Source organism: Coregonus clupeaformis, chromosome 28 (assembly GCF_020615455.1).
Source record: "Coregonus clupeaformis isolate EN_2021a chromosome 28, ASM2061545v1, whole genome shotgun sequence".
Taxonomy (NCBI): Eukaryota; Metazoa; Chordata; class Actinopteri; order Salmoniformes; family Salmonidae; genus Coregonus; species Coregonus clupeaformis.
Genome location: NC_059219.1, coordinates 27,625,352 through 27,651,545, shown reverse-complemented (window position 1 = coordinate 27,651,545; position 26,194 = coordinate 27,625,352). Strand labels below are relative to the sequence as shown.

Here is a 26,194-nt window from a genome sequence, read left to right as displayed (position 1 = left end):
TTTTTTCCTGTAGTCCACAATCATCTCCTTTGTCTTGGTCACGTTGAGGGAGAGGTTGTTGTCCTGGCACCACACGGCCAGGTCTCTGACCTCCTCCCTACAGGCTGTCTCATCGTTGTCGGTGATCAGGCCTACCACTGTTGTGTCGTCGGCAAACTTAATGATGGTGTTGGAGTCGTGCCTGGCCATGCAGTCATGGGTGAACAGGGAGTACAGGAGGGGACTGAGCATGCACCCCTGAGGGGCCCCCGTGTTGAGGATCAGTGTGGCAGATGTGTTGTTACCTACCCTTACCACTTGGGGGCGGCCCGTCAGGAAGTCCAGGATCCAGTTGCAGAGGGAGGTGTTTAGTCCCAGGATCCTTAGCTTAGTGATGAGCTTTGAGGGCACTATGGTGTTGAATGCTGAGCTGTAGTCAATGAATAGCATTCTCACGTAGGTGTTCCTCTTGTCCAGGTGGGAAAGGGCAGTGTGGAGTGCAATAGAGATTGCATCATCTGTGGATCTGTTGGGGCGGTATGCAAATTCGAGTGGGTCTAGGGTTTCTGGGATAATGCTGTTGATGTGAGCCATGACCAGCCTTTCAAAGCACTTCATGGCTACAGACGTCAGTGCTACGGGTCGGTAGTCATTTAGGCAGGTTATCTTAGAGTCCTTGGGCACGGGGACTATGGTGGTCTGCTTGAAACATGTTGGTATTACAGACTCAGTCAGGGACATGTTGAAAATGTCAGTGAAGACACTTGCCAGTTGGTCAGCACATGCTCGGAGTACGCGTCCTGGTAATCCGTCTGGCCCTGCGGCCTTGTGAATGTTGACCTGCTTAAAAGTCTTACTCACATCAGCTACGGAGAGCGTGATCACATAGTCATCCGGAACAGCTGGTGCTCTCATGCGTGCTTCAGTGTTGCTTGCCTCGAAGCGAGCATAGAAGTGGTTTAGCTCGTCTGGAAGTCTTGTGTCACTGGGCAGCTCGCGGCTGTGCTTCCCTTTGTAGTCTGTAATAGTTTTCAAGCCCTGCCACATCCGACGAGCGTCAGAGTCAGTGTAGTACGATTCAATCTTAGTCCTGTATTGACTCTTTGCCTGTTTGATGGTTCGTCGGAGGGCATAGCGGGATTTCTTATTAGCGTCCGGGTTAGAGTCCCGCTCCTTGAAAGCGGCAGCTCTACCCTTTAGCTCAGTGCGGATGTTTCCTGTAATCCATGGCTTCTGGTTGGGGTATGTACGTACGGTCACTGTGGGAACGACATCATCGATGCACTTATTGATGAAGCCAGTGACTGATGTGGTGTACTCCTCAATGCTATCTGAAGAATCCCGGAACATGTTCCAGTCTGTGCTAGCAAAACAGTCCTGTAGCTTAGCATCTGTGTCATCTGACCACTTTTTTATTAACCGAGTCACTGGTGCTTCCTGCTTTAGTTTTTGCTTATAAGCAGGAATCAGGAGGATAGAGTTATGGTCAGATTTGCCAAATGGAGGGCGAGGGAGAGCTTTGTATGCGTCTCTGTGTGTGGAGTAAAGGTGGTCTAGAGTTTTTTTTCCTCTGGTTGCACATTTAACATGCTGGTAGAAATTAGGTAGAACGGATTTAAGTTTCCCTGCATTAAAGTCCCCGGCCACTAGGAGCGCTGCATCTGGATGAGCGTTTTCCTGTTGATTTATGGCCTTATACAGCTCATTCAGTGCAATCTTAATGCCAGCATTGGTTTGTGGTGGTAAATAGACAGCTATGAAAAATATAGATGAAAACTCTCTTGGTAAATAGTGTTTGTCTACAGCTTATCATAAGATACTCTACCTCAGGCGAGCAAAACCTCGAGACTTCCTTAGTATTTGATTTTGTGCACCAGCTGTTGTTTACAAATATACACAGACCGCCACCCCTTGTCTTACCGGAGTCAGCCGTTCTATCCTGCCGATGTAGCGTATAGCCCGCTAGCTGTATGTTATCCATGTCGTCGTTCAGCCACGACTCGGTGAAACATAATATATTACAGTTTTTAACGTCCCGTTGGTAGGATAACCATAATCTTAGGTCATCCAATTTGTTCTCCAATGATTGAAGATTGGCTAATAGGATTGATGGGAGCGGCAGTTTACTCGCTCGCCGTCGGATCCTTACAAGGCACCCCGACCTACGTCCACGATATCTCCGTCTCTTCCTCATGCGAATGACGGGGATTTGGGCCTTGTCGGGTGTCTGTAGGATATCCTTCGCGGCCGCCTCGTTGAAGAAAAAATCTTCGTCCAATATGAGGTGAGTAATCGCTGTCCTGATATCCAGAAGCTCTTTTAAGAGTTATAAGAGACGATGGCAGAAACATTGTGTACAAAATAAATTACAAATAATGCGGAAAAACACACATAATAGTACAATTGGTTAGAGGGCTGTAAAACGGCAGCCATCTTCTCCGGCGCTGTTTGTTCATCAACTGTTCAGAGGAGACTGCGTGAATCAGGCCTTCATGGTCGAATTGCTGCAAAGAAACCACTACTAAATGACACCAATAAGAAGGAGACCTGTTTGGGCCAAGAAACACAAGCAATGGACATTAGACCGGTGGAAATCTGTCCTTTGGTCTGATGAGTCCAGATTTTAGATTTTTGGTTCCAGCCGCTGTGTCTGTGTAAGACGCAGAGTAGGTGAACGGATGATCTCCGCATGTGTGGTTCCCACCAGGAAGCATGGAGGAGGAGGTGTGATGGTGCGGGGGTGCTTTGCTGGTAACACTGTCGTTGATTTATTTAGAATTCAAGGCACACTTAACCAGCATGGCTACCACAGCATTCTGCAGCGATACGCCATCCCATCTGGTTTGCGCTTAATGGGACTATCATTTGTTTTTCAATAGGACAATTACCCAAAACACCTCCAGGCTGTGTAAGGGCTATTTTGACCAAGGAGAGTGATGGAGTGCTGCATCAGATGACCTGGCCTCCACAATCACCCGACCTCAACCAAATTGAGATGGTTTGGGATGAGTTGGACCACAGACTGAAGGAAAAGCAGCCAACAAGTGCTCAGCATATTTGAGAACTCCTTCAAGACTGTTGGAAAAGCATTCCAGCTGGTTGAGAGAATGTCAAGAGTGTGCAAAGCTGTCATCAAGGCAAAGGGTGGCTATTTGAAGAATCTCAAATATAAAATATATTTTGATTTGTTTAACACTTTTTTGGTTACCACATGATTCCATATGTGTTATTTCATAGTTTTGATTTCTTCACTATTATTCTACAATGTAGAAAATAGTACAAATAAAGCAAAACCCTTGAATGAGTAGGTGTGTCCAAACTTTTGACTGGTACTCTATATATATACAGTATATGAACCATGTTGTGTAAATTCTTAAAGTACATATGATGCGAAATCAATAAAAAATATTACAGCAATCCAGTTAAATTACTGTGGAATTTCTCTGTGTTCAAAGCCATAACCCTAGCTTCAATTTGACCAAACACATATTTATTTATCCAAGGGAGGCACAGCCTTTAAAAATGAAAGACTTTTCGGCTTTAACCTTTTGCTCATTTCTCATTTAGTAAATGTGAATCTCTGAAATTTGAAGACAAACAAATGTGAATGACCTCAAACCATTACCATCAAACTCTGAAAAAACCTATCTGCATTAAACTAATGTCATTCCATTCAGATATTGGTGCCAGCAGATCCTTTTAAATGGGAAATCCCTAGACAAAATATATATATATTTTTTTAAATAAGCCTAAGCGTTTCTTGATTGACAAGTTAAGCCTAGTACCTCCTCATTTCACTCCATTTCAAAACACTTTCTTCCATTCCGAGCCTACTAAAGACAATGCTGTTGCCAAATCAATCTACTGCAGTCGGAAGTTTCACGTGCAGACCCATCGAAAACAGAGCCAGTCGTAGAGCAAGCCTAAACTCTGCCATCCATTCCTCTACATTTTTACATTTTAGTAATTTAGCAGACGCTCTTATCCATAGCGAATTACAAGCGCAATTAGGGTTAAGGGCCTTGCTCAAGGGCACATCGGCAGATTGTTCACCTAGTTGGCTCAGGGATTCGAACCAGAGACATTTCAGTTACTGACCCAGTACTCTTAACCGCTAGGCTACCTGCCACCCGTAAGGTTGGGCGGTATCAAGATTTTCATATTGTCATACCGTTTCTGTACTATATATGTATATACGGTATTACCAGAAGTGCACACAAGGGGTACTATTTCAAAATATATATACCAAAAAACTATTTTGATCCAGGAAGGTATTGAATGTCTCTACTGTAAACAAGAAGCTTGATCTTGACATCTAGCCACTTAGCTAGCAAGTTGGCAAACCAAATGCATAGCTGGAGCCCTGAGCTGGACATAATATATTTGACACATCTTAAGATTTCTTCTAGTTATACTTAATTTATAGCTAGTTATAAACAGTGGCGTAGCACACATTGAAAATCATACCGTCAGTATATCGCCCAGGCCTACATTCCTCTGAGCCCTGGAGGTGGATCAGTTAATCTGAAACACATTAGACACATCTGGTTACTCACCCCTATCATTGGCCTGGACACCTACTTGTAAATGCTGCCCCTTCCTTCTGATCTGCTCACTCCTTATATCCCCACGTGCTCTCTCTCAGCTACAAACATGCCCTCCAGCTCAACCCTCAGTGGTAAGGCAGGCCATGCACTCACAATACTCTGGGTGGCCTGAGCTGGCCTCTGTCCCATAAAATATTTGGGGTTAACATGCACGATAGTACGCCTCAGCCTCGCCATCCAAACCGAGTCAGCTATAAACAGCAGTGAAACAAGTCATCTACTGGTTAACTATTTGTGTTCTAGTCCAGATGTCATCTACAGTATGACTTGCCATATCCACAATGAAACAACTAGGTGTTACTCTGAGTGTTCTTAAACCACTTTCTGATTCTGTTTAATAGTAAGGGCAAAATAGAACAACATTTTGTCAGGCGCATCTATTTGAGTTCTGACCAGCCGTTTGAAGTTAGGATAGGATATGTATTATAACATTTACATGCTGCACTGAGAAGGCCTTTGATGTGGGATGAGATACAACATACAGTTTTAGAGGGAGTTATGTACTAGTAACTAGTCTAAGATCTGTTTGTTCATGCTCCAGTTTCTCTTTTGTGTGTACATGCTGAATGACTCAGGAAAAGGACACACACAGAACCTACAATACAGGCTCTTACTTACAGCCTCTTAAATAATATAATGGAGGAAATACAGTGTCAGAAAGTATTCATCCACTTTGACTTATTCCACATTATGTTGTATTACAGCCTGAGTTCAAAATGGATTACATTTATATTTTTTCTCACCCATCTACACACAATACCCCATAATGACAAATGTTTTTAGAAATGTTTTGGGAAAAAATGAAATACAGAACGATCTCATTTACATAAGTATTCACACCCGAGTCAATACTTTGTAGACAATCTGTGAGACTTTCTGGTTAAGTCTCTAAGAGCATTCCACATTCCACCTTGTGTTTTAGGTTACTGTCCTGCTGAAAGGTGAATTCATCTCCCAGTGTCTGGTGGAAAGCAGGCTGAACCAGGTTTTCCTCTAGGATTTTGCCTGAGCTTAGCTCCATTTGGTTTCTTTTTTATCCTGAAAACCTCCCCAGTTCTTAATGATTACAAGCATAACAATGACATGATGCAGCCACCACTATGCTTGAAAATATGGAGAGTGGTACTCAGTAATGTGTTGTATTGGATTTGTCCCAAACATAACACTTTGTATTCAGGACAAAAAGTAAATTCCTTTGCCAAATGTTTTGCAGTATTACTTTAGTGCCTTGTTGCAAACAGGATGCATCTTTTGGAATAATTGTATTCTGTACAGGCTTCCTTCTTTTCACTCTGTCAATTAAGTTAGTATTGTGGAGTAACTACAATGTTGATCCATCTTCAGTTGTATCCTATCACAGCCATTAAACTCTGTAACTGCTTTAAAGTCAGTATTGGCCTCATGGTGAAATCCCTGAGCGGTTTCCTTCCTCTCTGGCAACTGAGTTAGGAAGGACGCCTGTATCTTTGTAGCGACTGGGTGTATTGATACACCATCCACAGTGTAATTAATAACTTCACTATGCTCAAAGGGATATTCAAGGTTTTACCCATCTACCAATAGGTGGTCTTCTTTGCAGGGCATTGGAAAACCTCCCTGGTCTTTGTGGTTGAATCTGTGTTTGAAATTCACAGCTCAACTGAGGGAGCTTACAGATAATTGTATGTGTGGGGTACAGAGATGAGGTAGTCATTCAAAAATCATTTTAAACACTATTATTGCACACAGAGTGAGTCTATGCAACTTATTATGTGACTTAAGCACATTTTTACTCCTGAACTTATTTAGGCTTGCCATAACAAAAGGGTTGAATACTTATTGACTTAAGACATTTCCGCTTTTATTTTTAATTAATTTGTAAACATTTCGAAGACCATAATTCTACTTTGATATTATGGGGTATTGTGTGTAGGCCAGTGACAAAGAAATCTCAATTTTAACTATTTTCAATTCAGGCTGTAACACCAAAAGGTGGAAAAAGTCAAGGGCTGTGAATACTTTCTGAAGGCACTGTATAATGGCATGGCAAAAAAATGTATGGGAGGATAGAAAAGAGTAGTTTCAAAAATAGATTTTTAAAAATAATTCAGATTCTGTGCTGTCATAGAAAGCCTGAGTATATAGTAGAAGCAGTGGAGGCAGGTTGGAGGAGCTATAGGACGACAAGCTCATTGTAACGGCTGGAATGGAATAAAAAGAACGAAGTCAAATGTGGTTTCCATATGTTTGATGCGTTTCATACCATTCCATTCCAGCCATTACAATGAGCCTGTCCTCCTATAGTGCCTCCCACCAGCCTCCACTGAGTAGAATTGTCATGTCAGTGTTGCTACTGCAAAACCTCTCAAATGACACCTGAAGTGAAAAATGATCTGAACGAAACTCCTCTGAGCAGCGACAGAGCAAAGGCATGGGAAAAAACTAACAGACAGAGTTGAAAGCTAATGACTTTTAATGAGCAATGGTACAGTTCCTCCGTTTAATCCTCACAGGAATGATCTAGACTACAAAACCAAATCAAACAGCCCATAATAGTACAAGCACAGTTTATAGTCATAATAACAGTTGTAGGAGCGCTAAACATCTTTGATTCAACTGACCTAGCTATAGGTTTCAAATGAATAAATAAATACACAAACGGTTGACTACCAGACAACAGTCCTCCACAATCACACACGCTACATGCAGTTCATTTAAGTATATTGAAGGAAAAGTAGGCATCAATGGACCTACCCCAATTGCTCTGGTCCATAAAAGGTATCTGAGTAGCGCAGTGGACTAAGGCACTGCATTGCAGTGCTAACTGTGCCACTAGAGATCCTGGTTCAAATCCAGGCTCTGTCGCAGCCGGCCGCAACCGGGAGACTCATGGGCGGCGCACAATTGGCCCAGCGTCGTCCAGGGTAGGGGAGGGAATGGCCGGCAGGGATGTAGCTCAGTTGATAGAGCATGGCGTTTGCAACGCCAGGGTTGTGGGTTCGATTCCCACGGGGGGCCAGTATAAAAAAAAATATATATATATGTATTCACTAACTGTAAGTCGCTCTGGATAAGAGCGTCTGCTAAATGACTAAAATGTAAATGTAATGTAAATGTCTCTTGAATGTACTAATTGTGTTATGAGTAAGTAGATAACGCCCCCTTGAGGCCAACAGCATTACCTTCAGTCTAATGTCATGTTAGAGATAGTAGTCTATGATAAACGACCAGTCCAAGGGAAATGGTTTCATGCCACTAGCAGCACAGGCAAAGGTCACTTCAAGTCAAAATGACAACTTGCATTGCCTGTAAGCGGTATCATCTTACACTTCTAGAAGTTCTGTGCTTCAAACATGATGTAAACTGTTACATATCACATTAATCTGTACCTTCCTTCTCTACGAAAAAAACAACAGTTTGAACATGTGCCATTACAGTAAATATACATGAGGAAACCAGGCATCACATTTCAAAATCCCTAGCAAGTTAATTGAACAGTTAACATTGTGTCAAATGTATTAACTGGCCTCCAAAAGACAGAAGAAACTCAGCAGGCAGTATTGAATTTGTATTTGGATCAAGTCTCAGTGCTTAAATGAGAATAAATGTAAAAGGAACATTCAAAGGACAATCAAAAATGCAAGCTCACAATGAACTCTTCTCCTAAAGCACATGTTCATTTAGCTTGGACAGTCAATAAAGTCTAGTCCCAGTCAGTTCAAACACAGAATACCAGAATAAATTCACAAGCATTTTCACATTTACACCTACACTCTCTCTGCCTCACTGACACTCTCTCTTAAACACAGCGACAAATAAATATACAAAAGCAAGTCTGAGTTTAAATCTAACAATCAATCTGAACACCTTTTCAGCCTAAGAAAAAGAGGTTCAACAGATTACAATGTCAGCCGTCAGCAACCTTGGGAAACAGCCCACTACAGCACTTGTCCCATCCAATCAAAGTGAGTCACTGTCTCAACTGCAGCCAAGGCCTAAACATACATAACAATATCCACGGCATGGCCGATCCAAAAGACAGTAGAGTAGAACGAGGGGGTGGAAAGTAACTTCACAGAGCCCTTTACACTGGGAGACCTTGGGTGTTTTCACTACAGCTGAGACAAAGAGCATAGGAAGCCAGTTAGCCCAAAACCCTATTATCCACTAAAAAAAGCCCTCACACCTATGGCAGAATAGGGGTGTGTGTATGAATGATTTGCATAAGAGGTAATAGAACAGAGTACATAAAAGGCAAAGAGGCTGCTTCCTTAGTTACTATGCTGGAACACCTGCCAAGTAAGTGAGTACATATGGCTTGAAGCTTTGTGAAACAAATGTTCTATGAATCAGTGTATAAAAACTTTTATAAACTATTTGTGCTTGTCAGTGTTACCAAGTTTAACTTTCTGCCTGTAGGAGATCTTTCCGTTGAGGAATAAAACATTCTATGAAAATAATGTTTACCAGCTAAGTCATCACCAACAGGACAGGGGAAAACACTGGCTTAAGTCCTGAGTTTAGAAGAAGACGCAGTAAGTTCCATGAAAAAGTTAATGGTTTAAAAAAATGTGATGGCAAAGGTTCAAGGCAGTGTAGCCACTAATTAGTTCCAGGGAGCTGTGTGGAAGGGGAATGTTCTCTTAAGCAGTCCTACTGGAGCCACTGAGCGCGCTCAGTGCAGTTGGATGAAGCCCATGTCAGGAGCGTCTCCCAGGATGATGGTATTGTGGGTGAAGGAGGGAGAGGGGCTGGCCAGGCGGAAGGCCGGGTTGTTGGAGTGCAGTGAGGGTCTCTTGCTGCTGCTCACAGGGCGACAGTCCATGGGCGGGGCCTGGCGCCCTGAGCACCCCGTTGGGGGAGGCCCATTGGCAGACCCAGAGCAGCCCGTGGCGGGAAACCCATTGGCGGACCTAGAGCAGCCCGTGGAGGGAGGCCCAGCGGAGGAGGAGGGGGCTGGGGACCTGGACTCTGGGCTGGCTCTCAACTCCTGGCCAGGGACAGTCTTGGGGGTGCCGGGGGGCCACAGGCCCTGGAGCTCAGAAGAGCGGATCACCCTCTCCAGAAGGTCCTTAGTCCTCTGAGTGCACTGTGTGAAGAAAGGAGGAAGGCAGAGAAGTCAAGAAAAAGGGAAAAATGAGAAACGGAAACGCAAGAGGAAAAAGACGAAGGGATATGAGGAAGTGAGAGACGGACGACAATGGTATGGCAGAACACAGTTCATGGAAATGCACAGGAGCTGAAAACAAGCATTAGTTTGGAGCAGCACAGTGAGATTGACATAAGAGCAATGGCCAGGTTAGGTGTGACAGCATGGCATTGCGGAGAAAGAGTGAGTTGTTGCAGGCAATCCAGTTAGCATAGGACAGGGAGGAACAAAGACAAAAGAGACGATCAGACACAAAGCTTGGGGAAGCTTCCCTTCCCTCCTCTGTTAGGGGAGTGAGGATATGTAGGACAGGACAAGCTGTATGGTTTCCCTTGGGTCACCGGGGTTGACAAGATGGGCTTGTTTATACCAGGGAAAGTATCCATTATTAGCAACAGCAAGGAAGGCAATACCGTAGTAGTAGGGGGTAGAATGTAATTCGAGAAGCACGAGTTACAGTTAGGCTACTTTAGTTTGGCTGCTGTTACATAAACAAAGTTTATCCTGTCCATTGCATTTATGCTTCTAGTGACACCATTTCTAGTGAATAAATACAATACAAATACAGTAAATAAGAATAGGGTGTGTGTTCTTTGTCAGTACACTATCATCTATCATGAAATATCCTCATTATACTGGGGTATATGATACCCATATGCAATTGGGGGAGGAAAGTAAGTACCTTTCCTTATCAAACTGGATAAGTGACATGAACAACAGATGAGTGTTTAGGATTTAGGCTACCGTAACCTCTGACCTCACCACATGTGCTCAGCTGCCCCAGGGCATAAGAGACAATGATTGAAAGTTTGACAATATGATGCTGCGGTTGTTCTAAGCTGTGTGTTCTACATCAAGTCATCAGCATGACATCCACATGCCTTTGTGTATGTGGTCCTCTGTAGCTCAGCTGGTAGAGCACGGCGCTTGTAACGCCAAGGTAGTGGGTTCGATCCCCGGGACCACCCATACACAAAAATGTATGCACGCACGACTGTAAGTCGCTTTGGATAAAAGCGTCTGCTAAATGGCATATTATTTATTATTATTATGCCTAGAATGGGCATGCAGATTCATGAAGAGGGAGATGAAAGATAAGTTATGGCTCAAATAGTGGCAGAGTGGCATGCAGTTCCAGAGGTAAGGCACATCATGATGCCCCACAACATACCATGGCTCAATTCACAACACCTTTCCACTTGACCTTGTGATAGTCAACAGTGACACTTGTTCTACTGAGTGATGAATACAATGTACTAACTGAAATTAAAACCAACTCAAATTGGATGGGTGATAAGCCAGTATCCAAACTGTGATGTCATTTCACAGTTACTTATGATAGCAGCCACACATGATGAACATGCAAACCGAACAGATGACAGCAAAAATAAACGTGTGGTGATGGGTTGGAGCTTGAGCCCTACTCTTACCATCGACCCTCTACATGCGGAAGTTACACTTCAGGCTGTGCAGGACAGAGTAAAATCTTGACAATTCTCCTCCTATAGTGGGGTGGGAAGGACACATTACAAAACTGGGAGTTAAGTGTTACACACTGTGGAGTACAGAGATCTGTCAGTTTAGTCCTGGTATAAAAGGAGAGTCACTCAAATTGTAAAAAGCTACTAAGGGAGAAAAGGCCTCAGGACTGCAGGATAAACTGATGGTAATATGGAGTTACTCAAACAGATTAAAAAACAGAAAATAATTTCATAAAAACAGGTAAAGATCATTACTAAGCCAAGATGAAGGAAACTTAAACCAGAGGCCAACCTTAAAAATATTTATTTAAGATAGGAACACTTGACAATTACGCCTCTACAACGCTCCATATTATAGGATAAAAATATATAATAATTCAGTAGGGTGCCCAGAGTGGGTGTAAACGCACTTTGGTTATGACATTTCACTTTCTTATGTTATAAAATCAATTTTACCAAGACAAATATGATTCCTCATGTTCTGAATCGTTCAGTGGGGTCTTTCTCTAACATATCACCAACATTATATCTAATTTCGTAAGCTAATGCATCCGATAATAAGCACCGAGCTCAGTTGACAGAGCGGTGCAGCTTTCGATGAAACTTAAGGATTTTACATTTTGTGGCTGGTGTCTTACAAGTTGTTTCCAAGGGCCGAAAACAGCAAAATTAGCATGACACAAGCTGAATTAAAGAGCAGCAGTAAAATAACAGTAGCGAGGCTATATACAGGGGGTACTGGTACAGAGTCAATGTGCGGGGGCACAGGTTAGTCGAGGTAATATGTACATGTAGATAGAGTTAAAGTGACTATGCATAGATAATAAACAGAGAGTAGCAGCAGCGTAAAAGAGGAGGTGGGGGGCGGACAATGCAAATAGTCTGGGTAGTCTTATGGCTTGGGGGTAGAAGCTGTTAAGAAGCCTTTTGGACCTAGACTTGGCACTCCGGTACCACTTGCCAGTCTATTACTAGGGTGGCTGGAGTCTTTGACAATTTTTAGGGCCTTCCTCTGACACCGCCTGGTATAGAGGTCCTGGATGGCAGGAAGCTTGGCCCCAGTGATTTACTGGGTCGTACGCACTACCCTCTGTAGTGCCTTGCAGTCGGAGGCCGAGCAGTTGCCATACCAGGCAACCAGTCAGGATGCTCTCGCTGTAGAACTTTTTGAGGATCTGAGGACCCATGCCAAATCTTTTCAGTCTCCTGAGGGGAAATAGGCTTTGTCGTGCCCTCGTCACGACTGTCTTGGTGTGTTTGGACCATGATAGTTCATTGGTGATGTGGACACCAAAACTGCGCTCTGATGCTGCTGATGGTCATTAGTAGCCTACCTACTAATGGCCTGGTACTCAGCGATTTATTGTCCCTCTAAATCACTCGGACATCAATGCAAATATTATCAAAAATCTAATCAAACACTTAATGAGAGCCCATGAGCTCATGTTGCGCAACATTTCTATAGGCTATGCAATTGCGTGAGAAAACAGAGTTTTGATGGCCTCTATTAAAAAGAGGGGGATCCCATCAGCTTTCTATAGGCTAGGCCTACTATATTTATTTCTAAACTTTCCTAATATTAAGCACAGTGCTTTGCTTTACAACAGGAGTATAGCCTACCTGGTGGGAATGAACCGCAGGAAAAGCGTCCTCCATTCGCTATTTAAGTGCGTAGATGATGTAGTGCATAGATTATGTATTTTTTTTCCACTGCCCTGTTCCGACAGGTGCATGATAATGGTCCATTCTAAATCAAAACTAATTTCACACATACATTATTTAGTATATGTAAAGACAAAATTAAATTAAGAATAGTCTGATGGGTGACAATATTATCACTGGTGAATGATGCCCAGCATGTGCAGTAAGGCAACAAACAGCACAACATTTTTTGCGACTTTTTCAAATCATAGTCACACACATTATGTAGCCTAGCCCATAGGCCTATATGTTTTGATAAGGTTTGTATCACAAATAAAAATGGCCAAATAACGCCAAACTTAGCCTTTAGGCCTAGGACCCCTAGAACACGGTTAGAAAGCACATAGCCTACAGAGCCTAATGAAATGTGTTCTTATAAGCACAGTCACCGCACAATCGCATGTGAAAACAGAGTTGACTGGCAACTATTTAAAAAGAGGATCCCAGCTTTCTTGTGCTGCTATATTTATTGCTCAATTATTAAAATTAAGCACATTAACCTGTTTTAAAACCTGGCATACATAGGCGGCGTGTGAGTTTCAACTTTGGGGAAGCTAATTGTCACCATAAAAATGCACCTTTATAATAAAGCATTCCATGCATCATCGCATTTGCAGACTTATGTAAGATAGCCTACTATTTGTAATGTGATGAGTAGATTGGATAGCCAAAACAATTAAGTAGCACTGACCCAACAATGATAAATAGTGAATATGCACAGAGCACACTCACCGGGGATATGGCCAATGCTCTCCACTTGTGCCAATAAGATAGGCTATACTGTTCAATCAATTAAGTTGAGAAGTTTGATAACTAAAAGACAGATTAGTATTTTCATTGTCTTCTCTTTACAGCAATAACCATTTGCTTTCCAAACTATGTTATCCTGTGATTGTATTTTGAAATATTGCGATATGCCTGGCCTCTACTTTTCACAGACAGTTGCAACTCAACAATAATCTGCCCAAATTGCTTTCCTTCCAACTGTAGGCAATATGATTTATAACATTCCACAATTATATATATTTTTTAAGAAGCTAATGATCCCCTGTGGCCAAATCATGATTTAGTAGTCTATTTTGAATTGTTTATTTATTATATAGCTAATTAGGCTATATAATTTTGGCAATTTAATTCAATTTACTTTAGGAAAAGTTTAGCTTCCCCTAGCCTTATGGACGCGCTGCCTATTCTTGCACATTAAAAATGTAACAGCACGTAACCTCCATTCGCTATTCATGGGACATTATAAATCAAAAATAATTTCACCCATTGGCTATATGTAAAGACCAGATTCAATTAAGAATAGTCTGATGGGTGAGAATATTATCAAGTGCTTGTCAAATTGTGAATGAGAGACTGATGAAGTGTCTGCAGCCTGCGCAAGAAACAGAGAAGAGCTCATGCCTTTCATGCAACTTTTTTTAAATCATTGTTAGTCGCACAATGCAGCCATAGAATGTATTAAAACTCAAAACATATAGCCTAACATTTGTATCACAACTAAAGTTGCGTAAATAACTGTAAATTAAGCATATAGGAGGACCCATTTCTTCGATAACTGCTCGACACAGAATAGCCGAAAAACTCCATCGTAAATTGTTTGGAGAAAATATCCTTTCTATTTTATTCAGATATGTTCAATTGTATTCTTCATACTATAAAATAATGCCATGGAATTCTAAGCAAATCTTGTCTGCTAAATGAACTAGTGTAGCCCACAGCCATATGGCATAGCCAGATCAGGGCCTAAGATAAGGACACAATATGCCATTCTGTTCTCCTGAAATAGGCCACATTTTCTTCATATCATATCAAATACATCTAAAATAAATAATGGATTTATTGTGATTGTGTAGGCTATGGATTTATTTGAGTTTTAGGCTTGTAGGCTATGCATGGAAGCCAGGAGATGCTAAAAATGTTAATTTAAAAATGGTCAATTACAGTAAAACCGGCAGTTATTTGCATGACAATCATCAGCTGACAAAATTTCATGACTGCCACAGCCCTATTTCAGACAACTTTTTTTCTCTGGCCTCCACTGATTTAGTCCCCCTAATTTTGACAATCCTACTAAACTCCAATACATTTTGAACGGATTATGATAGAGACATGAGGTTTGGACCATTTGTTTTCTTAGAGGATTATCAACACAATTGACATATTGTGACATATTTTACCAATTGGTCAAAAGATGCGTTTTTGATTGGACACCCTAAATGTTGTCTTAATTTGGAGAAAAAAAATTAAAGTAGTTATTCAAAACAAAACAGATCGTAATAAACATGATTTTCAAAGACCTGCCTGTAAGTGAATACAATATGATTGGTGATAAAGTACTTAATAAAAAAAACATACCTGACATCTCCACTACCAGTCAAAGGTTTGGACAAACCTACTCATTCAAGGGTTTTTCTTTATTTTTACTATTTTCTTTACATTGTAGAATAAAAGTGAAGACATCAAAACATTGAAATAACACATATGGAATCATGTAGTACCCCAAAAAAGTGTTAAACAAATCAAAATATATTTTATATTTGAGATTCTTCAAATAGCCACCCTTTGCCTTGATAGCAGCTTTGCACACTTCATGAGATAGTCACCTGGAATTCATTTCAATTAACAGGTGTGCCTTCTTAAAAGTGAATTTGTGGAATTTCTTTCCTTCTGAATGCGTTTGAGCCAATCAGTTGTGATGTGACAAGGATGGAGGGGTATACAGAAGATAGCCCTATTTGGTGAAAGACCAAGTCAATATTATGGCAAGAACAGCTCAAATAAGCAAAGAGAAACGACAGTCCATCATTACTTTAAGACATGAAGGTCAGTCAATACGGAACATTTCAAGAACTTTGAAAATTTCTTCAAGAGCAGTCGCAAAAACCATCAAGCGCTACGATGAAACTAGCTCTCATAAGGACCACCAAAGGAATGGAAGACCCAGAGTTACCTCTACGTTCATTCGAGTTACCAGCCTCAGAAATTGCAGCCCAAATAAATGCTTCACAGAGTTCAAGTCACAGACACATCTCAACATCCAACTGTTCAGAGGGTACTGTTTGAATCAGGCCTTCATGGTCAAACTGCTGCAAAGAAATCACTACTAAAATGACACCAATAAGAAGAAGAGACCTGCTTGGGCCAAGAAACAAGCAATGGGCATTAGACCGGTGGAAATGTGTCCTTTGGTCTGGAGTCCAAATTGGAGATTTTTGGTTCCAACCGCTGTGTCTTTGTGAAACGCGGTGTGGGTGAACGGATGATCTCCGCATGTGTAGTTCCCACCGTAAAGCATGGAGGAGGAGGTGTTATGGTGTGGGGGTGCTTTGCTGGTGAGACTGTGTGATTGATTTAGCATTCTGCAGTGATATGCCATCCCATCTGGTTTGGGCTTAGTGGGACTATAATTTGTTTTTCAACAGGACAATGACCCAACACACCTCCAGGCTGTGTAAGGGCTATTTTACCAAGAAGTAGAGTGATGGAGCGCTGCATCAGATGACCTGGCCTCCACAATCCCCCGACCTCAACTCAATTGAGATGGTTTGGGATGAGTCAGACGGCAGAGTGAAGGAAAAGCAGCCAACAAGTGCTAAGTATATGTGGGAACTCCTTCAAGACTGTTGGAAAAGCATTACAGGTGGTTGAGAGAATACCAAGAGTGTGCAGAGGGTGGCTATTTGAAGAATCTCAAATATAAAATATATTTTGATTTGTTTAACACGTCTTTGGTTACTACATGATTCCATGTGCTATTTCAATGTGTTGATGTCTTCACTATTATTCTACAATGTACAAAATAGTAAAAATAAAGAAAAATCCTTGAATGAGTAGGTGTCCAAAATTTTGACTGGTACTGTATTTAAACCCAGAGTTCACCCGATTGCTGAAAGCATCTCTGTTGCAAGAAATTAGCTTATACAAACCTCAGCCATTTAATTTCCCTTGTGGATATCTACACTTATAGCCTGGTCCACACAGGTGCAATAAACATGAGTGTGGAAAACTTTGAACTATACAAATATATGAACTTGCAACAAAAAACATAGGAGTACAGCTAACAGGTAGTTCCGATTCAGGCAAATAACAATTATGTAAATCTGCTTTTTTTTTTATAAACACTAAAAGCAATACACGTAATGTTCATGAATGCAGTGTCCCATCCCTAATGTGCATAATAATAATAAAATGTGCACCATCCTCCCTCTTATGACACAATATGTGTGTGGGGGGGTCTGAAGGGGATATAGTGGGCTCATGCAGGCCAGGCACACAGGGGCAGAATCTCAATTACATACTCCTCGCGGAGAGAGGACGTGAAGAGTATGCAATTGAGATTCTCAGAGGGTCAGGGTTGAAACTTTGGAGCTACAGCACAGTCAGGACAAGTAGCCACTAGATGGCGCCCCTACCATGTTTGTGTCATTCTTGGCCAGGAAAGGGGGACGCTCCATGTCCACTGCAACAGCAGGTGGAATGTCTTCAGGGGGCAAAAAGCCTCTTCTGTCAATTAGACTGAAAGACATGAGGGGAAAAGATGAATGTAAAAAGATACATAGATAGACCATTTCCATACCCATGAGGACATTTCATTGATTGCAAGTATAATTATTGGTTAGCCTTGAGGTAGTTGGGAGCAGAGTTTAACGAAAGGTGAACTGAGATACATTTCATACGACAGTAGCAACTTTGACTGACGTGGAGGTTTAGCCATTCGTACTGACCTGGGGGGCATGGGCCCACACAGCGTTGCACAGCAGTTGGTAAAGATATTGTCGTAAGTGTAGGGATTCCCAGAGTCCTCTGCACCTCTTTTACTCGACCAGGAGCCTTTTATCTGCACATGACAGATACAAAAGGTAAGAAGCAGTCTGGAGACTTAGCAGGATCAAACATTCAAGTACTGTATACTTGGGTACTTAGAATGTGTAGTGTGGCCTTGGTGGTCTAGCAGCAATCCCGCTTCCTCCGGCACAATGTCTATCGTGTCAGCATAGGTTCAAATCGTCCACCTGCCCTTTCACACAACCACTCTCTATCTTCGACCTCTGTCTCTCTCACCATCTGTTCAATAACATTTTAGAAACAATCCATAAAAAAAGAATGTGTAGAGTACGAAACAAAACATCTTATAGGTAGCCACTCCTGAGTGGCGCAGTGGTCTAAGGCACTGCATCGCAGTGCTAACTGTGCCACTAGAGATCCTGGTTCGAATCCAGGCTCTGTCGCAGCCGGCCGCGACCAGGAGACCCATGGGGCGGCGCACAATTGGCCCAGCGTCGTCCAGGGTAGGGGAGGTAATGGCCGGCAGGGATGTAGCTCAGTTGATAGAGCATGGTGTTTGCAACGGCAGGGTTGTGGGTTCGATTCCCATGGGAGGCCAGTATAAAAAAAATACAAAAAATATGTATTCACTAACTGTAAGTCGCTCTGGATAAAAGCGTCTGCTAAATGACTAAAAATGTAATGTAAAAAATGTAGCTAATCTTCAGTTACTCGTGAAGCCTCTAATTTCTCCAATGCAGTAATGAGTTCTGTTCTGAATAGCAACCTAGTGGTGCCCAATGCCTTGGTCTGCCCTAGAAAGCCTATGTAAATTACGATTGCCAGACTGGGCCAAACTAATTTTTTTAGACCGCCGTTTTGGCCTCTAAAATGTGTTTATTATGATCAAGTTCGATCCCCACTGTGAATTATTTTCAAGTTAGCTACAAATCGAGACATTTAATTAAATAGTGATCCATTCTGACAACTACATTTGTCATCACACAGGACCACGTGCTGACACAGACCATTCATGGGCCGGCAGGCTATGAGGCTCCGGGTTGACTATCAGGCAGGGTGAAAACGACTACATCGACCATGATCCTTAGCGATTTTTGGTGCCATTCAGCCCTATTCAGCAATATGGGGCGCTTCATATTAAAATACTTCCGCCCTCTTATGCCATCGGGAGTTTTCCATAGGAATACGTGGATGACGTCAGCGCTATCACTATCTACTATTTTCAATGTCTATGGTTGGTACTTACATCTTCATTTGTTGTGAGGTTGAAGGCCACCAAGTATGTATGGAAACCAGAGAGGCCCAGAATAGACCAGATGGAGAAGAAGCAAATAACTAGCTCAACCACAGTGAGAGAAGGCTTGTCAAGGCTTCAACATACGCCAGCAAAGGTTATCAACAATGATTATCAAGAATAAGAACTACATGATCATCACAAGGCCTTATTGTGTTAATCTTAGGGAATCACAATCAGAATCACAATATTAGAGCAATGAAGGCCTAACTACTGGTTCCCCTGAACTGCAATTATACCATATTTCTAACTGTACTGCTCACCATGTCCTGGGTTTAGAAGAAATCACAAAAGCCTCTATTGTTAACCACATAATGTGTCTAGCCAGTGTGACAACATTAGGGTGCACACCTGCCTCTGAAGTTTTGCCATCTGTCTAAAAGCCACAGGCTTACACGATTGCAAGTGTGTGAAGAATGGGTTCCAGGGAACTGATCCTATTAGGAATGAGTAGGCTTAGGCCAAAGTCTTAGCACCAGGAACTAAAGCCTTGTCAACTTGTATCTCTGGGCTAAGAGCAAGAGCAGCACTGTGGGCATCTAAGCCACTATAGGGATTGTAATGAGATGGAGAGAATGTTTGGTGTGAAAAGGATATCTGGCAGGACTCTCCTGTAAGGCCAGGACTAAGCCATTCCCTCCTTGGGATCCTGAAAAACAGAAAGGTAAAAAGTCAGCAACCCAATACTAACACTCCACGGTCAATATTGTCATGGAACAGCAGGGAAGGAGACAACAAAGTACATTCATGTTTGTTTGCGAGTGAGCATACGTACGCAGCATGAGGTGTGTGACGACACAACCGAAGATGAAGGAGGTGTGGAAGGAGAGAGAGACTATGAAGCTGTAGAAGAAGCGGTAGTTGCGCTTGCCCACACAGTTCCCCACCCACGGGCAATGGTGATCGAACCGCTCTGAGGGCAGGCCATTTACAAATTAGAGATGTGCCATATTTGGACACTGAACAACAGAGTCCTTACCCATACAGTCCTTACCCACACAGTTGTCACACATACTGCAGTGTGAGGTCCGAGGAGGGCGGAACATCTTGCAGGTGAAGCAATACTTAAGCTTCACCACCTGCTGGTTAATGAGGATTTCTTTGGTGCGCGGAGGGGGGCGGTACGTGGAGGAACCTGAGGTGTCTTGAATCAGGGGAGGGTTAGAGGGAGGGATTGATTCTCTGAAGTCAATACAATAATGTTGTAAACATCAACATGATCACATTTGAAACAAAATCTTAACTGAATACACTGATACTGCTGAAGGATATTAATCTACTATGAACGCGACTGAAACAGTTGAGCCCAGATATACCCCAGCTGGTCTAGCTCTCTAGCCATCACCCCAGTCTGTTACATTATATCCTAAGTCTATCTTACCTATCTGTTTCTCAATGTCTGCAGCCTCATCTGGCAGGGCCCTAGGCAGGATGCCGGGGTCTGTAAAGCTGGTCTGCAGTAGGGAGGTGACCACAAACACAAACAACGCTCCACCAATCACAGGTATGCAGACGGTCAGGTGAGTCACCAGGAATGGGCAGCTGCAAGAGGACAAAAGAGGACATGAGAGCTTTTGTCTGTCCCTGGCCTTGAGTGGTTGAGACACCCATTCTAATAGGCCTACTGTACAACTCAGTAAAATCTACCTGAACCAGAGACAAGCTCAATTCAAATATACATTTACATTTAAGTCATTTAGCAGACTCTCTTATCCAGAGCGACTTACAAATTATACACAAAATAAACAAAAGCAAAAACAGAGATCGCATTTTTTTTCTAAGAAGAAAAAACAGACAGGTAGGTATGTATGGCCCTGAGCTTCACTGTTAGTTAACTAGTCAGCTACTTTGAATAACTGAGAAAGCCTACTCAACGAAGTAATGTTAGCTACCTAGTTACCTATGCAGCTAACGTTAGATGGCTGTCTATACTGGTAACGTTAGGTTAAACAAAAGCAAAGCAATATTATAAAGCATAGCCACTTACTCGAATGCAAAGAAAAGGCCACTTGTGACAATGATAAGGCCGAGTGTCAGAGGCAGGATACCACTTTGTCTGGCCAGAATAATCCGTCCATCGCAATAAAAGCGATTTTTCCCTGGAAATACTTCCCATTTTCTTCGAGGCCGGCTCTGCACATTATTTTCGGTAACGTTACAGGGTTGCGTTGACGAGGGTGTTGAAAGTCCCCGTGGGTCAATTTGCTGGTACTCACAGTTTTTCATAATGTAAAAGGATCCGGTGCTCAACTGAGAGGGACTGACCCTCTGCTCAAAGTTAGCTAGTTAATAATGTTAGCTAGCTAGCTAAGTTAGCTGTTTACATCGTTAGCTAGACTAGCATACTAACCACCGGGCTAGCTAGCTAGTTATTTATCTAACGTTAATCGAATGTTTCTGCTGTGCTGCTAGCTACGAAATCATTAAGCGATCACGCAAGCAACCCAGTTAGGTAGCTAGCTATCACTATTCTTTTAGCCAAGTATCAAGCTCTTTGCAGCCAAAACAGCGAACGCGTTCCCATTCATAGTTAGCTAGCTTTGACAACTACTGTAGGTAGAAAGCCATCTACACTCCACCAAAATGTAGCTAGACAGACAGCTTCTGACTGTCCCACGACTCACACACAGATTAACTCGTTCGTTGTATGCGACTACACTATTTAGACCTTTGTTTCACAATTAACGACTAGCTTATATTATTTTCTAGCTAACTAAACGCTCAACAAGTGTAGTGTTGCCGTCTTTGCCTTCCGCCAAAAAATGCAATAATGTGCAACTGCAGCCTGCAATTCGAGGCGTTCCTGCAGATCTCGAGCTTCTTCTTCGATGAGATTTAACCGCGGTTGGCATCCTATAAATGTTGCATTACCGCCACCTACTAGACTGGAGTATAACTCCCTTATACCTTGCTAAAAAAATCACAATAATAATAATACTAATCCCCTACCATCTAACACTACACTCACAAAACATTAAAAATATATATATATACCATACTACACTATTTACATCTATTTAGTCCTACTTCAGGCCAACAGCCTGAAAGGATGGGACACCGCCACTTAACACACACTGTAACGCTTCTGATGTCAAGTCTTGCACACCCAAATACCTCTCTGCAGCTGCCACCACAACCTTGATTTTCTGCAACTTACGTTCCATCCCTGCAGTACAGTTGATAACCATTGCTATAAATGCCAAAAATCCAATCTTACTGAAACATATATCACTTGTTGGTTTATCCCTCTGTACTGGTACAGATCTACTACTCACACCACTCCTCTCAGGATCCCTCCCCCTTGACCCATCTTCCTCTACTTTCTTCACTGCCTCAGCATATGACAACTTCTGCACTACTCTAACCCTGGAAACCTCAACCTGCCTCTCTCGCATAGGACATTTTTGATCCCCAGTCCCAGGGGCACCCCTACAATTAACACATACCACTACTTTCCCCAATGGTACACATTCCTTTGTCTCATGCACTTCTGCACACTTCTCACACCTAGGAACCTCCCTCCTACACACTGCTGCCATATGCCCATAAGCTTGACACCTGTAACAACGTAATGTATTTGGCACAAAAGCGCGTACAGTATAACTTATATATCCTAACATCACTTTGTCAGGCAAAGACTCAACATCAAAACTCAAAAGAACAGACAATTACTCTTCTGTTTCTCCACTCACGCCACCCTGTGTGCGTCGTGCCAAACGACGAGCATCCCAAACACCGGGAATCTACCTCTTCAGTTGATCAGCTTTCACATTTACCGCTACCCCAGTAATCACTCCTTTCAATGGCACCCACATCTCTTGCGCCCATTCGTTTAACACGGAGCACCTGCTCCCTCTGACCAGCAGAAACACAAACAATTATCACTAGACCACTTCTGGTTACCCTCACCGATTTCACAGCTCCCAACTCTGTTTTCACCCACCCTGAAACCACAAATGGATCAGCCAAAAGGCAAGGGTCCACTTTTTCCAAAAACTTCGCTCCTACTGTCACAGTGGCGGTGACCCATCCTTTCAGGCTGTTGGCCTGAAGTTGGACTAAATAGATTTAAATAGTGAAGTGTGGTATTTATTATGATTTTTTATGTGGTGTGGTGTTAGATGGTAGTGTAACGATCCCGGCAGTCTGAGTCGGGTCCTGTCTGTGGACTAGTTTTTCTGCTCGGGATCTCCAGTTTCCCGAGGGTTCTGGAACGCTCCGGGGAGCTCTCTTGATTTCCGCACCTGCATCCCATCAGCAATCTGCACACCTGGTCCTGATCATCACCCTTCTTAGGCTCTGGCCTAACATCCATTCCCTGCCGGATCGTTAGCCATGAACAGTAGGTTTATCAGAGTATCAGTCTTAGAGCTTCTAGCGTTAGTTTTGTTGTTTTGCACCTTGTTGGTTTGTTGTTTACTTACCTCCGTTTTGTTCCATCTGCAGTCACTCGTCCGGAACCTTCACCCTACCTCTGCCTGATGGTCGGCGGCTGCCGAGCCATCATTGGACCAACAACTGCACCCTCAACAACTCATCCACGCCGCCCGCTCTGTTCCCTGGATGATTCAGCATCACTCGTGAATTTGTAAATAAACACTCACCTTCGTTTCAACTTACCTTGTCCTGGTCTGCTTCTGGGTTCTGGCTTTGTAACTCGTGACAGAACGATCCGGCCAGTAATGAACCCAGCGGACCTGGACTCTGTTCGCCATGCCATTACCCATCAGGAGAAGATGTTGGGCCATCATAGCACGGTACTACAGGAGATCGCGTTGTCAGTTCGGAACCTTTCTACCGGTCTGACGGAGGTCCAGAACCAGCGCAAGTTTCCGGTGGAGGATCCACTACCGGTTTCACCCATCTCGCCTGCCGCTTCTGGAGCTGTGTCCTTCCGTGAGCCCAAGGTTCCGACGCCGGATAAATATGAGGGGGAGCTGGGAAGATGCCGTTCCTTCCTTATGCAGTGTGGGTTAGTGTTCGATCTACAGCCCTACTCTTATGCCACAGACAAGGCTAGGATAGCCTTTGTGATTGAGTTGCTGCGTGGTCGAGCGCTGGAGTGGGCTTCAGCCGTTTGGGAACGACAGGATCCCTGCATGGCTTCATACCAGGGGTTCACGGCCGAGATGAGAAAGCTCTTCGACCATTCCGTCCGAGGAGGGACGCAGCTAGGCGCCTGTTTTCGCTTCGCCAAGGAACTCGCAGCGTGGCCGACTTCGTGATCGAGTTCAAGACGTTGGCTGTGGAGAGTGGGTGGAATGAGGAGTCTCTGCAAGCGGCCTTTTACCAGGGTCTGTCGGAGCAGCTCAAGGATGAGTTGATCTCCTATCCGGAGCCTAGTGACCTGGACAGCTTGGTAGCCTTATCTATTCGGGTGGATAATCGAGTCCGAGAGCGAAGGAGGGAGAAGCAATGGGGTCCGTCCAATCGATCAGCTTCTCAGTTCCCAGTCGGGTCGGGTGGTGGACCAGAACACGTCGATCATTCTCCACCACAAAGGATTAGTGGAGAGGTCCTCTCTCCCGATTCTGAACCCATGCAAGTGGGGCGGCACGGGTTAACCAAGGAGGAGCGTCAACATAGACGTAAGACCAACTGCTGCCTCTACTGTGGTAGCTCGGGACATTACATCTCCACTTGTTCCCGGCGGTCGTCAAACTGCCCGGCTCGCTAAAGTTGGGAGGACTTTTAGCGAGCCAGTTTCAACCTCTCAGTACCTCTGTCAGACCCCGTTTCCGGCTACCCTTGTGAACAGGAATCAGAGCTTAGCGATTAACGCTTTTATCGATTCAGGTGCCGATGGAAGCTTTCTTGATGCCGAGTTGGTGGAACAGCTGGGGCTTTCCAAGGAGCAATTGCCGGAAGCCATTGAAGCGACCACTCTGAACGGCAGTAGTCTGGCACGTATCACGATGAGGACTGAACCGGTTAAGATGCTGTTGTCGGGGAATCATTCGGAGATGATTTCATTCTTCATTCTGCCGTCTTCCCATGTTCCTCTGGTCCTTGGATACCCCTGGCTGAAGGAACACAATCCCACGTTCGATTGGGTGACGGGCAAGGTAACGAGTTGGAGCCTCGATTGTCATGCTAACTGTCTCAAGACTGCCTGTCCCCATTCGGTTCCCAGTCAGGTGATTGAGGCTAAACCCCCAGATTTGTCCCTGGTTCCCGAGACATATCACGATTTGGGGGAAGTGTTCAGTAAGCAGAAGGCTCTGTCACTCCCTCCCCACTGACCATATGATTGTGCCATCAACCTGTTCCCTGGAGCTGTCTACCCCAAGGGAAGGTTATACAGTATCTCCCGCCCTGAACGTGAGGCTTTGGAGACCTACATCAAGGAGTCCCTAGCTGCTGGTCTCGTTCGTCCCTCGTCATCACCCCTGGGGGCAGGATTCTTCTTTGTGGGTAAGAAGGATGGCTCTCTTCGACCGTGTATTGATTATCGGGGGTTGAATGACATCACGGTCAAGAACAAGTATCCCCTGCCCTTGATGAGTTCTGCCTTCGACTCCTTACAGGGTGCTACGGTGTTCACCAAGCTAGACCTACGCAATGCGTATCACATGGTCCGGATCAGAGAGGGAGACGAGTGGTTGACGGGTTTCAATACACCGATGGGTCACTTCGAGTATCAGGTGATGCCGTTTGGACTGACCAATGCTCCAGCGGTATTCCAGAGTATGGTGAACGACGTCCTGAGAGATATGATCGGTCTCTTTGTGTTTGTTTACCTGGATGACATTCTGATCTTCTCGAAGGAACCTTCCGACCACGTCCAGCATGTCCGGCAGGTTCTGCAGCGATTGTTGGAGAATCGCCTGTTCGTGAAGGCCGAGAAGTGCGAGTTTCACGCCCACACGACATCCTTTCTCGGGTACATCATCTCCAGGGGAGAGATTAGGATGGACCAGGAGAAGGTTAGAGCGGTTCTGGAATGGGCCCAGCCCGGTACGAGATTGCAGCTCCAGAGATTTTTGGGGGTTTGCGAATTTCTACCGCAGATTCATCCGGGATTACAGCCGTGTGGCCGCTCCGTTAACTGCCTTGACTTCCAGTATCAGGAGCTTCAAGTGGAATCCGGAGGCGGATCGAGCGTTTCTGGATTTGAAGAGGCGATTCACCAACGCACCGATTCTCTCTCAACCGGACACGGCCCGTCAGTTCGTCGTTGAAGTGGACGCGTCTGATGTGGGAGTTAGCGCCA

General features: G+C 43.7%; 1 protein-coding gene across 2 annotated transcripts; it reads right to left on the bottom strand.

The window, feature by feature from the left end:
* Window positions 1-8,120: 8,120 nt before the first annotated feature.
* LOC121543504 (palmitoyltransferase ZDHHC18-A-like) lies at window positions 8,121-21,781 on the bottom strand. 2 transcript variants are annotated; one of them, XM_041853400.2, is made up of 9 exons: window positions 20,969-21,781; window positions 20,363-20,523; window positions 19,976-20,125; window positions 19,757-19,894; window positions 19,579-19,630; window positions 18,934-19,036; window positions 17,627-17,739; window positions 17,315-17,417; window positions 8,121-9,654 (listed from the first exon to the last, which is right to left on the bottom strand). In XM_041853400.2, exons 1-9 carry the CDS (start codon window positions 21,205-21,207, stop codon window positions 9,241-9,243), a joined length of 1,473 nt encoding a protein of 490 aa, XP_041709334.1. In that variant the 5' UTR covers window positions 21,208-21,781; the 3' UTR covers window positions 8,121-9,240. The 2 variants fall into 2 exon arrangements, with proteins under 2 accessions (XP_041709334.1, XP_041709335.1); XM_041853401.2 differs by lacking the exon at window positions 19,757-19,894.
* Window positions 21,782-26,194: the final 4,413 nt, after the last annotated feature.

Bases quoted from the DNA above. Each gene is read 5' to 3' on its own strand.
- LOC121543504 (XM_041853400.2), bottom strand. From the start codon at position 21,207: ATGAAAAACTGTGAGTACCAGCAAATTGACCCACGGGGACTTTCAACA. The intron at 20,524-20,968 runs GTAAGTGGCTAT...GTCCTCTTGCAG, and splicing joins GGCCTTTTCTTTGCATTCGA to CTGCCCATTCCTGGTGACTC. The intron at 17,740-18,933 runs GTAAGTACCAAC...TGTCATGTGCAG, and splicing joins ACCTCACAACAAATGAAGAT to ATAAAAGGCTCCTGGTCGAG.